The sequence below is a fragment of the Austrofundulus limnaeus genome, unplaced genomic scaffold (genome assembly GCF_001266775.1).
Source record: "Austrofundulus limnaeus strain Quisiro unplaced genomic scaffold, Austrofundulus_limnaeus-1.0 Scaffold512, whole genome shotgun sequence".
In the NCBI taxonomy this organism is placed as follows: domain Eukaryota; kingdom Metazoa; phylum Chordata; class Actinopteri; order Cyprinodontiformes; family Rivulidae; genus Austrofundulus; species Austrofundulus limnaeus.
The window spans coordinates 27,268-44,488 of record NW_013952914.1 but is presented as its reverse complement, the minus strand read 5'-3'; the positions used below and the strand labels follow the sequence as shown (position 1 = coordinate 44,488).

The window sequence follows — 17,221 nt, the reverse complement described above, 5'->3', positions numbered from 1 at the left end:
ATTTTTAATTTACAAATGATTTGAAATCTATTTTTATATTAAATTAAGTTAAAAAATAAAAGAAGATACAAATAATAACTAAAAACAATTGGCAGCTCAGAAATGGCCCACAGGCTGCCACTGTAACAACCCTGGTGTATTTGGGGGTGGCACCTGGGGTGGCCAATCAGGTGCCACCTCTCTGGCTCCGCCCCCAAATGTTTGGAGCAGCTGATTAAATACGATCTAAACACCAGTTTTCTCTCTGTCCCATTAATGCTGGATTAATTAAAAGTTCATCACCYGGCTGCACAACATGAAACCCGAAGGGCGGCGACTTGTTGGGTTTGGTTCTGGAGACGATTCAGAAGCGGACCACCAGATCTCTGACTCTGAGGTTCGGTTCAAAGTCCAGATTTTATGCTCTGTTAGCATTCAGCAGTGGTGGGCACAGCTAAATGCTAATGCATTAGCTGTAAAAAATTAGCTTTGCAAATCCTAACTCGCTAAACAGATAAATAAATGACTGAAAGCTAATGCTAACTGCTAACTCAAGACGTGTGTTAGCCACAGAAACATCAGAATTTGTGACACAAACACAGTTAAAACCTCACGTAGGTGAATTGCAAAATGCTAAAGATGCTAACACACAAAGTAGCACAGGTGGGCAACGCTTCAGGTGAGGGGGTTGTTTGCTTTTGTTAGCTGAATTCATGTCAGCAGAACTCAATTTAATGCAAGCTAACTGGTTTGCTAACAATTTCAAAAGTTAGCAAAAATGCTAAACACTAAGAAGCTAGCTTTGCAGTTAGCTATTAGCGGATTAGCGGAACTGTATTTAGAGAATACAACATGGGTCTGACTCTCAGCTACTACCACCAAAGTTCAGCTCAGTTTATATAAAACTGAACAAACTTTTAGTTTCTAAATTAACCTGGCTGCTGCAGCTAAATTAGCTTAGCTACATTAGCTGTTTTGCTAACAAATGCTAACAGATGTGTTGGCTCCACCTTCAGCTGCAGTTTAATAATATAAAATATCATTTTATTTATAGCTAAACATACTTTTTAACTAAATGTAGCTGCAGATAATTTATTATTTTTGCCTTAACTTTTTATTTTAATTGCTTTATTTAGGCTTTAATTATAGAAAATCTAAGAAACATCTTGTATTTCGTTGTTTTATTTTAGCAAAAAGTAAAAACATGAAATAAATCAGATGATGAAGTAAAAGTTAAAGTCTTAAAATGAAAGAATATTTAGAAATGTTTAAATGATATCCATTTTAAAATGTTTACAGCTCGCGGATCTGATTTACAGAAAACATAAAGTCAGCGGGCTGAGCTCAGCACTCCGGTTCTGATGGTTCGGTTGGAGTCACACACAGAAAGGAACAGAACCGGGGACCCACCTGTGCGGTCCTGGAGGTTCGGCTGCTTCCCTCGGCTCGAGCTGACAGATTAAACTCCGAGGAACGGACTGACGGACGGACAGAAGAAGAAGAATCGGTCCTCCAGCTGCTTTAACCTGCGGCTCCTGTTGATCAGCACCTTTTCACCAGACAGGCGGACACCGCGCTGCCACCTGCCGGTGGAGACCRGAACTACAGGCGGCCTTTTTTCTGCTCTGAGTAAACTGAGTAAACTTCATTTGAATATTTTAGTACTGAATATTTACTTCAGTATGGAAGCCCATTTCCGCCACCCTGATAAAAAAATAAATAAAAGTTGTGTCTCATAATTATGACTTGACTTAGCTATCTCATATTTATGAGATTTATGAGATAGTATCTCATAATTATGACTTAGCTATCTCATGATTATGAGATAGTATCTCATAATCATGAGATAATATCTCATAATTATGACTTAGCTAAGTCATAATTATGAGATATTATCTCATGATTATGACTTAGCTAAATCATTATTATTATTAGATTATTATTAGATTATTATTATATTAGATACTATTACTATTAGTATCTCATAATTATGAGATAGTATCTCATAATTATGACATAGTATCTCATAATTATGACATACTATCTCGTAATTATGAGATACTATCTCATAATTATGACTTAGCTATCTCATAATTATGAGATATTATCTCATAAATATGAGGTAGCTAAGTCATTATTATGAGATAGTATCTCAGATAGCTATCTCGTGAGATACTATCTCGTAATTATGAGATAGCTAAGTCATAATTATGAGATAGCTAAGTCATAATTATGAGATACAAGTTTTATTTTTTTTATCAGGGTGGCGGAAATGGGCTTCCATACTTCAGCTATAACAAGACTGTAAAATTGTGTACGCTGTTTAGTTCTTATAAACAAAAACAGTCACATTGACATTTACCCGTCAATCATTCTGGATAAATATGATGAAAACATCAGAGATGGTCTGACCAGAGATCTATTAAGCAGAAAAGTTTATTTGGCACAATGTCTGACGTTCAGCTCCCTCTATAGAGCTAATAAATATACTATTAGCTCCAAAGCTAAAAAATATAGGCCCTAGTTTTATCTCTAAAGATAAGAAATTTARTGTTAGCTCCAGAGCTAATGAATACAGCRTATTACCTACAAATATATTGTTCTGTAGAGCAGAGTGGGGTACGCCAGCACTTATCCTGGTTACTAGATTGTAATTATGTTAAGATTAAATATAAAATACAAGTAACTACAAGAGACATCTAGATTAGATTTAAGCGTATATCTAGATTTKTACACCTTATAAGACCACATATACTCAAAATTTTAATTATGAATTTCCTCCTTGTCCGTGGGCTTAAAAAAAAGAATTTTCTACAGCACGCCTCACCRTAATTTGAGCATTATTACATGAAATTGCGTATAATTTCTTAATATCATCTCAAATTAAAACTCTGGCATGAAAGGCRKCGGGCGAAATGCAAACTCCAGATGTTTATTTATTGTATGGAGAGTTTGGTTGAGTTTCTTCTACTAAAAACTAAAAAAAAAGTTTCTTAAAATCCACCACATGATGGCAGCATCAGCTAACGATGTGATGTTTGTGGAGTAACGGTTCACTTTGATGGAGTTTATTTATTTAACAATAAAACATAAACACTTAAAATGAAAGATTCTGTCCATCGGCACATTTGAATCGATTGATTTGATTTGTAACAAAGAAAAGTACCAGTTCAGGACATCATGTTATGTTTACACAGTGAAATGAGCCCAAGTTTGAGCCAAATGTTTGGGGTTATTTTTTAACCTTTGCTCTGGTTGTGCTGAGTCAGCTGATCCTGAATCAAAACACATAAAGCAACCCCCCCCCCCMCCCCTGTTCTCCTGTAGAGTCATGAACACAGGCTGTCATTGGATTTATCCCAGAAAAAAGACTACAAACACAACAGAACACAACTCTGTTCATGACTCATGGCCTGAAAACTGAGCCTGTCTGGTTCTGATTTCCTCACTGTGGTAATCCCTGAACACTGTTGAGAAATCCCCACCACGCCCCCCCACCCCGCCAGGGTTTATTATCCGACCCTGTGGGTTAGGGTTCTGAGCCAGAGGAGAAAACCRAGCTCAAAACATCACATCATGAAGGTAAAATTTATTAATCTTTAATAATCTGAGTCTGTTTGACTTTTATTTTGAAAACCTTTACTACTAAAGTCTTCTTGTTTGTTTCCAGCTGAACTCGGCAACTGCTTTTTGGTTCTCGGTTGCCTTTTTAGCACCGGTTCAGTAAGTTTTTTTTTTTAATTATTATTTTAATGCAGTTTAAAGGTTGAATATTCTTATCAAACACGTAACTCTGGTGTAGTCACAGGACTGAAGTGTGTAAGACTCAAACAGGGATTAGAGTCAAAATCAGGAGTATCTCTGTAATAAATGTGATTTCTCGTCCCGTCAGCTGTCAGCAGCCTGTGAACTGTAGATGGGGGTCGTTTGGAGACTGGTCCGAGTGTGACGGCTGCTCCCGTACCAAGGTACCCCCCGCTCAGTCTGGTATCAAGATCACCTCCTGCCTGAAAGGATCATCATGTTTTTCTGAAACAATAACAAAATATCTTATGAACAAACRGATATCAAGTAATCTTTGAACGTTTCAAACCAGTTCGACCAYATTMAAGATGGCCGCCAAGGCTGGTTGACCGTAGAAAACTATGAAATGGCTCAAATCTGTGAATGTTAGTCCCCTTTACAGATTGTAAAAGACCAAGTGGAGGAAACACACAGTCCAATTCAACCCAATACAGTTCAATTGACAGAATTCAATCTAAACCCAACAAAATCGGATCAAATTACTAACAGCCTACTGATTTGTTTCCATTCAGTWCAGTCCAGTTCAGTCTAGTTCCAATTGAACAGAGTTGATTTAGATTATAATGTGCTTTAGAACAGGCAAATTGGAATCTAGTGACCGACAGTCCAATTCAATTCAGTACAGYACAGTCCAACTCCATCTAGTTTGTTCCAGTTCCAATAGACTTTAATCCAATTACTTACAATTCAACCCAATGCAGACAAAAGCAAACCCAGTTATTTGTGRTTCAGTCCAATTTATTCCAGTTTATATCCAATTATTTTCCAATAATATCATAACTTCTGTACAAACAAAACTCAACACTCAAGATTCAAGACTAATTCAGTCCAAATCATTCCAGTCCAGTTAGTTATAGTTATGTTCAATCCAATTCAATCGAATTCTGTTGTAATTCCGTGCTGACCTGTTGGATTAATTTCCACAAATATTTTATATTTTCGGCTTCATTCAGGTGCGAACTCGACAGGTGGAGSTGTTTGCTCAGTTTGGGGGGACGCCATGTTCAGGAGACGCCACCCAAACACAACCCTGTGTCCCACAGAAGACATGTCCCATCGAGACCGGCTGTGGAGGCAGGTTCCGCTGCACCTCAGGTATGCTGCGCGATGAAGCAAATCCATCATGCGTTCTGCAGATTAAATTATACTTTATCACAAAGATTTAAGTGTTTCCTCAATCCTGATCCAGGTCGGTGTATCAGCCAGTCTCTGGTGTGCAACGGAGACCAAGATTGTGAGGATGGTATGGATGAGCGAAACTGTCACCTCGACAGCAGCCAGTATTCATGYGACAGTGACAAAACACCTCCTAACTCTGACTTAACAGGAAAAGGGTACGTAGAAGAAAAAACCTGATGCAAGATGGCCGCCACATATTAGCAACCTCCACCAACAAAAATGGATATAACTCAGTCAGATTTACAGATACTGAGGCAAAAATTKGTGTTGTAGTAGATGAATGTCATCACCATCAAATACTTCAATCACCAACAGATCACGAGTTACTATGAGCTAATAGCAGAACAAATTTTCTGTTTAGCAGATTAGATTCCTTAACTTTGAAAACTGGTTGTGGAATAATTAGCTTCCGCTAAATTAGGTTTTGTCAACCTTAAGTGCACAAACAGCTAAMCAACAAGCTAACATCAACAGATTTGTGTCAGTCCCACCAGTCTTCAGCTCGAAGGAGACAGACTGAGTGACAGTCGTATTAGYGGTTAATTAGTATTAGTATTATTAGTTGGTATTAGGTTCTGCTAAATTAGGYTTTGCCAACTTTAAGTTCGCTAATGGCTAACTAACAAGCTAACATCAACCGGTTTGTGTCAGTACCACCAGTCATTAGGTCAAAGGAGATGCAGATGTTTAGCCATTTAACGTAGAATGTAGCGTTRGCGAGGGTATATCTTCAGTTAGCTGGTTATGACTTAGCAAAACTAACATTTTGRTTAGCTTTTCCCATCACTGGATATYGGCTTATGGCAGGTCATGTTTGGAGAATCATTTGTTGCTGTGGCTGAAAGGTCATAAAAAAGCATTTTGTGCCTTTTCTCCCAGGTATGATGTGCTAACTGGAAAGCTTAAAGCAGGTGTGATCAACACTGTGAACTTTGGAGGACAGTGCAGGAAGATCTTCAGCGGAGACCATAAAGTGATGTTCAGACTGCCACGGAACGTCCTCAGGTACAGTTTTGAGGTGAGTCAAACAAAAGCATGTCAACGGACCAGTGTCCAGAGAAACACAGACAGACTGAGTTAGTCAACAGAGTTTTAGGAGCTACAATTAGAATAAAAGTAGGTGTTGAACTGTGTCGTCTTTTGTGGCTTTAGGTCCACGTAGATAACGAGGAAAGTGACGAGTCCTATGAGAGCGCTTGGTCCTACGTTCAGCACATCCAGTCCAATGCTTTGGTGGGACATGACCGTCGTTCCTTCCATAAAGAAGTCTCCGACAACAAGGTAATCAAGGTTTGGTGAACTTGAGTTTTGGTGACACATTGACCCCAAGTCAGATGCAAAGTTTCTTCTGGGAAATGGGATCCATTGAAGAAGCTAATACGTCCAAACGTTCATATTTATTCAGTTACTTTGAGCATTTTATGATCCCCTTACATCCCACATAAATGGGCCAACATATCCTTTAACATAAATACACAAAAGAATAGATGGAGATTTAAGTAGAGGCCAACGGGGGAGATGGGATTGGGTTTAAAACTTGAAGTGGTTTTAGGTGAGACTTGTCATGGGATCAGGTGTTACCAACATTCAGTAAAATAACAAATCTTTCCCCCTTTTTCTTGTCCAGGCCTACAGACTCATAATCCTGAAGAACAAAGTGGAGCTGGCCCAGTTTCAGAACTCTGCCCCAGAGTATCTGACCCTGTCTGACAGTTTCTGGAAGGACTTGTCCTCGCTGCCCCTCACATACGACTACTCGGCCTACCGTCGGGTGCTGCAGACGTACGGCACACACTACCTCTCGGAGGGTTCACTCGGAGGTGAATACCAGGGCTTGTTGGAGCTGGACCATCTGGCACAGTCATCTAGCAGTAAGAACTTTCTGTATGAATATTGTTACTGTTGTAGCTGTTGTTTTCCTTTTAGCTGCTCCCTCGGCCGACAGATTGGGGCCTCGTCCTCAATAATGAGGGTGATGCTTCGGTTGAGGTGAAGAAAGAGCTTGTCGACGTTACAACCATCACCTGTGAGCATGAGGTTTGGACCATGAAAGAACAAAATCCTAGATACAAATGATCGAAAGGAGTCAGCTGAGGTGATTCATCTGATCTGGATGCCTCCCTTTGGAAGTTTTTTGGGCATGTCCCACTGAGACCAGACCCCGGAGCAGACCCAGAACTTGATGGAGGAATTATATATCATCTCATTGGGATACTCTGTTAGGAGCTGGAGAGTGTCTCTGGGGTAAGAGGGAGGTCTGGGTTTCTTTCCTGGACCTGTTGCTTGGCGACCCCACCTTTAGTGGCATGAGATGAAGATGCTCTTCCCGTAGGGGTCACCATAGCTCGCAAATCTGCCTGAAAGATTTGGCAGTTCTTTTATTCTTGAAACAACCTGGGATTGAAACTGCAGTGTCAGGGTATCGAGACTGTGGCACTGACCACTGAGGTACCGCGACCCGTATGAGTACTTAACTATAAATAACAAATCCTTACATGCCCACTAAACTTGATTCAGGTTGTTGACATCTAAATATCCCTTAAACTGCACTTCATTCATGTTTTAAAAATTAAGTTTTGAAGAATTTTGTATTCTCCACTGCAAATGAAAGTCTCATGTATGGTACTCCTGTCGTTTGTTTGAAGGTGTAACAGATATTGAGTACCAGAGGTGCTGGAAAAAGGTGAAGCGCTTCCTCTTCGTTAAGAAAACCAAAATCACCTGTGAAAGACTGAAGAACCATTTGGAATCAAGCTCTCGTGAGTGAAAGAAATTCCATTATTGAAGTACAATTTGTGAGTTAAAATTTGTTTATTCAAATGAAGCGCGAAGTCAATTTTTATTTTTATTTATTCCGCAGGAACCAATGCAGACAAACTGTCCATCAAGGTCAATGTGTTCGGAGGAGATCCCAGCTTCATCGGAGCTCTGTCTGTTCTGGATCTAAAGAACCCAGAAGCTAACGGAGAAATCTACAATAACTGGGCTTCGTCTGTTAAAGACTTTCCTGATGTCATAAATCAAAAGGTAAAACTTGCCGTTTTAAAACTTTGTGAGACTTCCACCTTATTAGTCATTTTATTAGTTGATGTTACAGTTTTTGATAGTTCTCACCTGAAATCTGAATGTGCATTCCAGCTGCGCCCTCTGCACGAGCTGGTGAAGGAGGTGCAGTGTGCAGGTTTGAAGAAGCTGCATCTGAAACAAGCCACGGAGGAGTACCTGGCGGAGCAGCACCCATGCCACTGCCAGCCCTGCCAGAACAACGGTGAGCCTCTGCTGACCGGCACCAGCTGTCGCTGCATCTGCCGGCCTGGAACCTCGGGACCGGCCTGCGGAACGGGCGCCRTGACCGGAGAACAACCAGGTAGGACACAAGAAGAGGGTCAGCGATGAGAGGAGGGCACTGAACGTTCTTTAGACCAACAAGGTTTTGAGTCGTCATCTTTTCCTCTCGTCCATCCAGGGATGATCCACGGTAGCTGGAGCTGCTGGTCCTCCTGGAGACCCTGTTCGGGAGGTCAAAGGTCCAGGACCCGAACATGCAACAACCCCGCCCCCAGAGGAGGTGGTCGCCACTGCGTTGGACCTCAAACAGAGCAGAAGTCCTGTGAAGATCCTGACATGCAACACTTACAGTAAGGATGGACTCCTCATCTCATCTTCATCTTCATCTGCAGAGCCACAGAAGAAATATCTATCTAAGGTATTTTAGATAAATAAAATCCTAAAATGTTTCCTCAGGATGATGGAGCCTCAATGCTTCAGTATTTCTGTGACTCCACCAAAAGTTTGTGGACTTCCTCCAAACCTGAGGAACGGATTCATCGAGGTGAGATTGGGAAACTGTCCCATGAGAAAATAACAGATGACGGTGATTTTAYACCATATTTTTTAAATTAACCCCTTTCGAAGAGAATGGGACCAAATATGGAGCCCTGAGGTGCCCCGGAACCACCAAGTTTGAGTGCTTTCACGTCTGAAGTGCAGAAAAGAAATGTCTTCTCTATTTTTCCTTTAGAATCCTAAAGAATTTTACTTTGTTGGAAGCACGGTGCAGTACTCCTGCATCGAGGACTTCTACCTGGTTGGAAACGCTGTGGCCACGTGTGCCGAGAACCAGAAATGGAGCAGAGAACAGATGTTCTGTAGAAGTACGTCTTCTTGTCATAAACTTGTGTTTTAAGTGGACCAGAAGTTTGATTCAGACATTTCAGTCTTTCATGGTTAACAGTGTCATTGCTACAATAAATATAAGATTCAGATTCAGTGTTTGGTTTCCTTTCACTTCCCGATAATCAAAGTTTTTCTCCTCCAGGTTCCACGTGTAGACGTCCTCCAGTCAACCCCTCAGTCRTAGCCACACCCACCAGGGAGACCTATCAGATTGGAGACAGAGTGTCCCTGTCCTGTCCCGCCGGGTTGGTGCTGAACGAGCACATGTCAGAGATTCTGTGCAGTCCGAGTCTGCAGTGGTCTCCTTCTCCCGAGGACATTCACTGTAGACCAGGTAAAAAAAAAAACACAACTCACACATAGCTAAAAGCTAAAGTAGCAACAGGCTAGCTTAAAGTTACGGTAAATGGGTTATTAAAAGATGAAAGTAGTAAAACACTCAAAACAAACAATAATTAAAGTCACCAGGTAAAGACCAGCTAATAGCTAAAGAAGCAAAGGTTAGCTAAAATGTAAAAGAAGCTAATGGTAGCTAAAAGCTAAATGTAACTACTCACCTAATAAATGTTACAATACTAGCTAAAATATGAAAACAGGTAAAGATGGGCAAAAAGATAAAATGGCACAGGTTAGCCACAACCTAAAATAACAAAAGGCTAGCTAAAATGTAAAAGATGCTGAAGGATTTAGCTAAAAGGTTAAGGTATCACATGGCTAGCTAAAAGCCAATAGTAGCAAAACACACAATAAAACTAATACAATTTAAACCTTTTAAGACTAACTAAAAGCTAAAACTGGAATGGTTAGCTAGAACCTAAAGTAGCTGAAAGTTAACCAACATTTAACAGCAGGTAAATAGTAATTAAAAAACTAAACTAGCAAAAAGGAATCAAAAAACAAGTAAAACAATTAAAAATAAATTTTAAAACTTAATTGGCTAGCTAAAATCTAAAAGAAGAAAAATATCAGCAAAAAGCTAAATGTAGCAAAACCCCAGCTACAAGCTAAAAGCAAGCTAGCTTTAAGCCAATAAATACAAAACACAATAAAACAAACACAATTTATGTCAACTCTAAAGACCAACTAAAAGCTAAACTTGCTTAGCTAAAACCTAAAGTAGCTACATGTTAGCTAACATTTTAAAGCAGGCAAAGACTAGCAAAAAGCTAAATGTGGCAAAACACCAGCTACAAGTTAAGAAGCTAGTTAAAAGCCAGAGGTAGCAAATCTTTTAATAAAACGTAATGTAACTTCAGCTAAAATCTAAAATCTGGTAAAAACTAACAAAATGTTAAAATAGCAAAAAGTAGCAAAACAATGAAATACAACCTTAGCTAAAATGTAAAAGATGGTAAAGACCAGCTAAAAGTGAAAACAGAATTTTTAGCGACAGTCTAAATAAAAAAAGGATAGCTAGCACTCAATAAAAATAAACTCTTGACAAATTCTAAAAGTAGCAAAAGGCTAGCTCAAAGCTAAAAGTTGCAGAACAATAATTATTTTTGTTATTCTCAGTGCTRATAGCCGCAGCTCCTCCTCCTCCTGCTCTGAAGTGTGGTCAGTGGGAAACTCCAGGGAAAAAGGGCTGTGTGTGTAAAAGGCCGAATCAGTGTCAGTGAGTACGATTTATTAAATAAATAAATAAATAAATAAATAAATAAATAAATAAATAAATAAATAAAAACCATCATAAAAATCCTTATTTTCTCTAAACCTGGTTCAGGCCTTCCCTGCAGCTGTGCTCCAGGATCGGCTCAAACCACCGTTTGCTGGAGGTCTGTCGGCTCGGACTGTTGCGCTGTTTAGGCGGGACGTTCACGCTGGCCAACGACACGGACTGTGATTGGCCGGAGGAGAGGCCGTTCAGATCCTGCGAGGACTGCAGACCAGGAACCGTCTGTCAGGGTGAGCTCCTCCTCACGCAGCGCCGCCAGGCTGAAGGCAGCCGTTTTAATCCTCCCGTTCGGTCGCAGAATCTGCGAGAAAATGCATCTGCCAGAGTCCATCGGCGTGCCCGGGAGACTCCGCCCCCCTGTGCGTCAGCTCCAGCGGCGATGGCGCGGCAGTGACCATGACGGAGTGCGAGGTGGGTGCCCGCCGGTGTGCTGGTGAGAGCGTCCACGTCATCAGAATAGAAGCTTGTCCAGAGTAAAAACTAATTATTTCATTTTATTGTAAATAAGCTCAGATTTGATCAGTTTTTTTCCTCCTCGTGTTCTGATTCAACGTCTCAGATAAATGATTTTATTACAGAAAATAAAGACAAAACTGTCAAAAATACGTTTAAAGTTTTTATTTGATTTTATGAAGCGATTAGTACAAAAACTTCTAAGGTTTTTTTATTATTTGACAAAAACTGACAGATTTTTTCTTCTTTTTTTAATCTGATTTGTGTTTTCATATAAAATATCTTGTTGGTGTTTTCACTGCACTGTAGATGAATAAAAATAAACATTTTTAACATTTTCTTAACTCTTTAAAGCTGTTTTTTGGAGGTGAAGCTTCAGGATCATCTGCTCTCACAAACGCCCTCCTTCAGGATCTCAAACTGATGGTTCCCGCACCGCAGGGCGGCCGTGGCGCACAGGGTCATGCTGCGGGTCCTCTGGGCCGACAGCTTCACGCAGAACATGTGGGCTCCGGTTCTGGGGCACTCGGGAATAGATTTGCACTGGCAGGTCTTAGACGCTGGAAGGAAGGGAGGAGAAGTCCGGATGTGACTCACTTTAAGGTTTAAACCCGTCTGGTTCTGGTCCTGGTCCCTACCTGAGCAGGTCTCCCATTCGTAACACGTGTCCAGATCGCACGGCTTCTGCTCGGAGCTCTTGGGCGACATCTTGGCTCGGAACCGGGCCCACTCCAGTTTGGACGAGTCCGCCGGGTCGCACGGTCCCTGGTGGATGAAGAGGAGCGGGTCGCCGTGGCACCGGGCCGCGTGGAAGGAGCAGAGGGACGTGGACACGGCCACGTCGATGTTCACGTTCAGCACGCACAGACTCTCCGGATGGGAGCTGTCGGGGTTTTTACAATCAATTAAAAAACATAAATAATAAAAGATCAAACCTTTTTGTAAAACCTGAATATCAGCCGATAGTTTAAAGGATCTGCACACGAGCTAAATTAGGCAAATCTGTGAAAAGGTAAAACATTCAAAACCACATCTTATAGCTAAAACTTGTTAAACTGAAAGCTAGTTAAAAATCAGCAGAGCTAGAAGCTAAATTAAACAGTACAGGAGCTAAACGCTATCAGAAGAAAACAGTGGCTAATGGCTAAAATTAGCATAACTATGAACAAAAACCAGCTAAACGTTAGCTAAAAGCTAAAACAAGCAGAACAGTAGTAGCACGTACATGTAGATGAGACTATCTGCGTCTAAAGAAAAGTAAATATATAAAAAATAAGCAGCTAATAGCTAAAGAGAGCCATAGATAATGCTTTAAATTAGCGTAGTAACTAAAAGTTAAAATCAGCAAGACTATAGCAGCTAAGATAACAGGTAAAAGTAGCATAAAGGCTTAAAAGAGCAAAGGGAACAATAATTATTCATTATCATTATTATTACCATAGTTTTATACTTTAAATATTTAAAGCAAAAAACTATGTTTTTTATAGAAACTACAAACAGTCGTGTGAATGCTGACTCAGCAAAACTGAACTGACAGGCAGCTTTCTCGCTGGACGCAGACACATCGAGAGCCCTGCAGCGTCTGTCCCAGACCGCACTGACCGTCAGGAACAAATGGATCTTCTGCTCACAGAAACAAAACAAAACRTTTGTTTTTGTTTGTGATCATGTGAAGCTGCGAGAACTCAAACCGTTCATTGAACCGTACCGTTGGTGCAGCGCAGGTCAGCAGGTACCGGAGGCTCCCAGGTGAGTTTGCTGTTGCACCTGTACGTGCCTCGTGGCATCGGCAGCAGGCCCGGCTCGTTGCAGTTCAGACCGAACCATTCGCCCACTCTGTACACATCTTTGGCGGGAAACAGCGTCATGTCGTCTGGGATTTCCGGAGGGACGCAAAGCCTTCCTAAAAATAAAAACCACAGAAACGCTTTTAAAGTGAAGACAAAGAGTTTCTTACTGTGTGGTTTTTACCCACTGAACAAAAGATTCAGCTGGAGTCCCTCAGGGTTCAGTACTTGGACCAGTTATTTTTTATTTATACATGTTTTCCTCAACAGCACAGGCTAAATATTCATTGTTACGCTGATGATACGCTCTTATATTTTATACATGAAGACTGTGACTCATCGGGCTGCAACTAGTGGTGACTAAATGGAGATAAAATGGTGAGAAAAAATTTTCACTTAGAATCTGTCTAGATTCCCACACAGCAAAATATGTAAGGCATAGATCTGGCCCACATGAGGCAGACTCTAAYACTCAGCCCAGGTACCACAAAGAATGACGGCAATTTGTTGGCTTACTCTAACCAAACCACAACCAGGCCAGTTGTGGCATTGAAAGATCTGGGCCACATAAACCACAACTGGGCCAGATGTGGCATCAACAGATCTAGGCCACCTAAACTGAATCACAACCGGGCCAGTTGTGGCATTGACAGGTCTGGGTCACCTGAACCAAACCACAACAGGGCCAGTTGTGGCATTGACAGGTCTGGCTTACATAAATCAAACTACAACTGGGCCACTTGTAGGATTGACAGATCTGGGCCAGTTGTGGCATGCCATCTTAGAAACAGTGCCATCATTGCCAGACCTGGCCCACATCCGGGTGACAAACCACCTGCCATGCCAGCAGTGGTGCAGACCTGGCCCACACCTGTCCGTTATGTGGGCCAGTACTTATGAAGCGTTAGCCTCTGTAGCTCTCGTCTCGTACAGACTGGAGGTAAACGGACTCACTGACACAGCGTCCACTCGGTGGTCTCCAGGTCCCATCAGGAAGGCAGCTGATGAACTGAAAACCRTCCAGTTCAAATCCAGTGAAGCACTGGAACTCCTCATCCTCACCGAAGCTGTAGTACTGTTTGGCTTTCTGTCAGAAAGAAACAAAATCTGAAACTTTTGTCCCGTAGAGAAAACAAAGACGAGTGTTTCTGTTGTTACTCTGAGGAAGCTGTTGGCTGGCCTCTTTGGCCTCAGGCAGCCCTGGACCCCCGGCGGCAGCTCGTCCTTCCAGCCCACCGTGAAGTCGTTGTCGTTGTCGCAGGACTCCTGCCTGCAGGAGATAACAGGACCTTATGTTCTAATTTGTTCTTGTTAAAAAAAAACAGTTGCAGTTCATCATTTACTTTTCAAAAAGAGAGATGTGACACGGCTCCTCCTGTCGGCTCGGACCCTCGCAGGGCTGTCCTCCACTGAGGGGGGCGGGGTTATYGCACTTCCTGGTCCGGTGCCTCCTCATGGTGCCGCCGCAGCTACTCCATGGGCTCCAGCAGCTCCAGTAACCATCCACCGCCTCTGTGGCAGGATCAAACCACTGATCTGTGTTACTGGATTGGACATGGCCTTTAAGGAACTGTGTGGCTTTATTCCTTGAATTTAACATTCGMGTCAAATTCTGTTTTTGTTTCCTGGTTCCAGTAAAGCTGGGTTCACACCAGATGTGTTTTGAGCAGTAAATAAAGTTTTSAGCGGCCGGTTTACATGTAAAGTCTATGGTGGACTCGCGTCTACGGGTCTACGTGTCTGAAGCGGTAGAGCGTTTGACGTGTGAGGTGAAATAACCTCGTCTTCTAGTTCTGTGGAACTGCTGCAGCTCAATGAAGAGAGGAACTCTGAAACAGGCTGGTTGAACAGCAAGAATCTTTATTTTGCAGTCCAGGAGATTACAGCCAAAAACTAAATTATGGCCTCCAAAGCCAAATGATTCACCAAGTAAGAAAGATGAAGTACGAAGGCCAAGAGCGGGGGMGTACAAGGCTCTTTATAGGCTTCACAGATGTACCATAAATTTTGTCACGGTATACCTTAAGCTTTCCTCTTCCTAATATGGTAATATGTGCCGAGCTCTGAAGCTGGAAAACCAAGAGACATCACATCTGTACATTCCTGAGAAGAGGCCCCCACTCTTGGACACTACACATGCAGGCGGTGCGTCCAAAGCAGCCAACGCTCGAGTTCAAAAATCTGAAATTTTGCTGCTCGACGTGCCGCGTCAACCTATCAGAGAATCATTTTTCAACGTGACGGTTTAAACAGACGGACAGCTGCTCTTTAGCTGAAATGGACCGTCTGCAGTTGATGTTCTGGCTGGAGATATCAGCTCCGATGTGGGTCAGCAGCTCGTTAAACTGACCGCGGTGTTAATAATAATTAAATAATAATTAATAATTAAAGAAGAATCTGATGTCTCTTTAGATTAATTTGAGTCACTATCAGAGATTAGGAAGAGTTTAAATAAGATTGTTTCAACAAACAAAGATTAGAGACTTTCTTTTCCAAAGAGTTCCCCTTTGATGTCACTTCCTGTTTCACTTTGCTGAGCCAAATTCAAAAGAAAATATGCCAGTTAAGAGACAAAATAGGTAAAATCATATGTACAGTATTATGGTAATTTTCTTAAATATAAAGATATTTTCTGTGACTTTGTGTGTCTGAAGTTTAAGGATGTCACAGGCCCTTTAAAGCAGCAATGTTAGCGACATTTTTAAAATTTGCCTACAGACGTCTGCTGCAGGTAAGATACTGACAGGTCGCAGATCGTTGATATAACCCGGCTTTAATCAACCTGATCCTGGACCGTCTGCGTACCTGAGGTGTAGTCCGGAGCCCGTTTCTCACAGTTGGTACCGAAGGTTCCGGTCTGGCAGACGCACTTGCACTCGGTCCCGGACAGAACGGGCCTGGCGTTGTTGGGACACGGCGAACACTTACAGGTGTCGAACTCCTCCAGGTACTGCAGCAGGGCCTTCCTCAGGTGCCTCCTCTTCGTCACGGCACAGGGAATTCCCCGGACCAGATCGACGATGGGAAGCATCTGAACGAACGCGGACACATCGTGAGATTCATAAAAGAACGTCAGGTTTCTGATCAGTCAGTGTCTTACCTGCAGCAGACAGCTGTCTCAGTTTGTTTAATAAAGAGAAACAGACAGAAACTGTTTTTTTAAATAAGTTTCTGTCTGTTAGCTTGACTCCCCCAGTTTCTCCAAACTGAGACTCTGACTACTGTCTRCTGCAGGTAAGATACTGACTGAACATCACCCCACCTCGGACAGTTTGAGTGTTTCTGTGAAGATCTCTGGGCCTCACCTGGTAGTCCACCACGGCGGGGTTTTCGAGCACGGTCTTGGCCCAGTTCTTGTAGGAGGTCCGGTCCGGAGCAGGACCCTGTCTCTCCCAGGCCAAAGCTGCGGCCTCTCTGGTTCTGCCTCCTTTCACCATGGAGAAAGATTTCTCTGCTGACTGGACGTACGAACCTGGACACAGCCGGTTGTTAACGAGGCTGAAAATCTAAAGCTAAAAACAGAAGGACATTAGCTAAAACATGCAACATGATAACTTGTAGCGTAATGTAACAAAAGGCRAGGTAAAAGCTACGTAGCAAAAGGTTGGTTAAAAGAGAAAGTAAAGCTAAAGTAGAAAATATCTAGCTAAAAGCTAAAGAATAGCTAAAACCAAAACAATCAATAAAAGTAGCAAATGAGTAGATGAATTTGAAAAATACAAAATGATAATTATCAAAARGCTAGCTAAAAGCTAAAATAGCAAAAGGCTAGCTAAAGGTAAGAGAAAGCCATCTAAAAGAACCATAATAGTCACTAAATGTAGCGACTAGTTTAAACCCAAAGTAGCAAATGTGCAGCTAAAGCAACAAACGRCTAGCTAAAAGTTGAAGTTACAAAAAAGCCTAGTTCAAAGTAACAGAAAGCCAGATAAAAATATTATAATTGTCACTAAGTAGCTTCTAGCTAAAATCGTAAGTCACGAAAGAACAGCTAAAAGCCTTATATGCTAGCTAAAAGTATAAAACAGTTGCTAAAAGTAGTATATGACTAGGTTAAAGGTAAAAGCAGCAAAATGACCAGGTAACAGCTAAAAGTAGCAAGGAGCAAAAGGCTAGCTAAAAGCAACAAAAAACACCTAAATGTAGCAAATGACTAGCTAAAATCTTA

At 41.7% G+C, this 17,221-nt stretch overlaps 2 protein-coding genes across 2 annotated transcripts in view; one reads left to right on the top strand and one right to left on the bottom strand.

The window, feature by feature from the left end:
- Nucleotides 1–3,340: 3,340 nt before the first annotated feature.
- c7b (complement component 7b) lies at nucleotides 3,341–11,604 on the top strand. Its single transcript, XM_014025953.1, has 18 exons — nucleotides 3,341–3,561; nucleotides 3,650–3,702; nucleotides 3,872–3,947; nucleotides 4,737–4,878; nucleotides 4,973–5,117; nucleotides 5,842–5,980; nucleotides 6,115–6,243; nucleotides 6,590–6,833; nucleotides 7,608–7,721; nucleotides 7,823–7,989; nucleotides 8,101–8,329; nucleotides 8,429–8,600; nucleotides 8,707–8,794; nucleotides 8,984–9,116; nucleotides 9,281–9,472; nucleotides 10,654–10,753; nucleotides 10,862–11,043; nucleotides 11,112–11,604. Exons 1-18 carry the CDS (start codon nucleotides 3,556–3,558, stop codon nucleotides 11,288–11,290), a joined length of 2,490 nt encoding a protein of 829 aa, XP_013881407.1. The 5' UTR covers nucleotides 3,341–3,555; the 3' UTR covers nucleotides 11,291–11,604.
- The window catches only part of LOC106530356 (complement component C6), a 17,136-nt gene continuing 11,331 nt past the window's right edge, over nucleotides 11,417–17,221 (bottom strand). The window contains exons 11-19 of the mRNA XM_014025952.1: nucleotides 16,359–16,525; nucleotides 15,859–16,084; nucleotides 14,397–14,565; nucleotides 14,212–14,323; nucleotides 14,008–14,140; nucleotides 12,975–13,169; nucleotides 12,802–12,889; nucleotides 11,905–12,149; nucleotides 11,417–11,826 (exon numbers count right to left, since the gene is read on the bottom strand). Coding sequence (XP_013881406.1) covers nucleotides 11,648–11,826; nucleotides 11,905–12,149; nucleotides 12,802–12,889; nucleotides 12,975–13,169; nucleotides 14,008–14,140; nucleotides 14,212–14,323; nucleotides 14,397–14,565; nucleotides 15,859–16,084; nucleotides 16,359–16,525 — 1,514 coding nt within the window. The 3' untranslated portion in view covers nucleotides 11,417–11,647. The remainder of the gene's footprint in view (nucleotides 11,827–11,904; nucleotides 12,150–12,801; nucleotides 12,890–12,974; nucleotides 13,170–14,007; nucleotides 14,141–14,211; nucleotides 14,324–14,396; nucleotides 14,566–15,858; nucleotides 16,085–16,358; nucleotides 16,526–17,221) is intronic.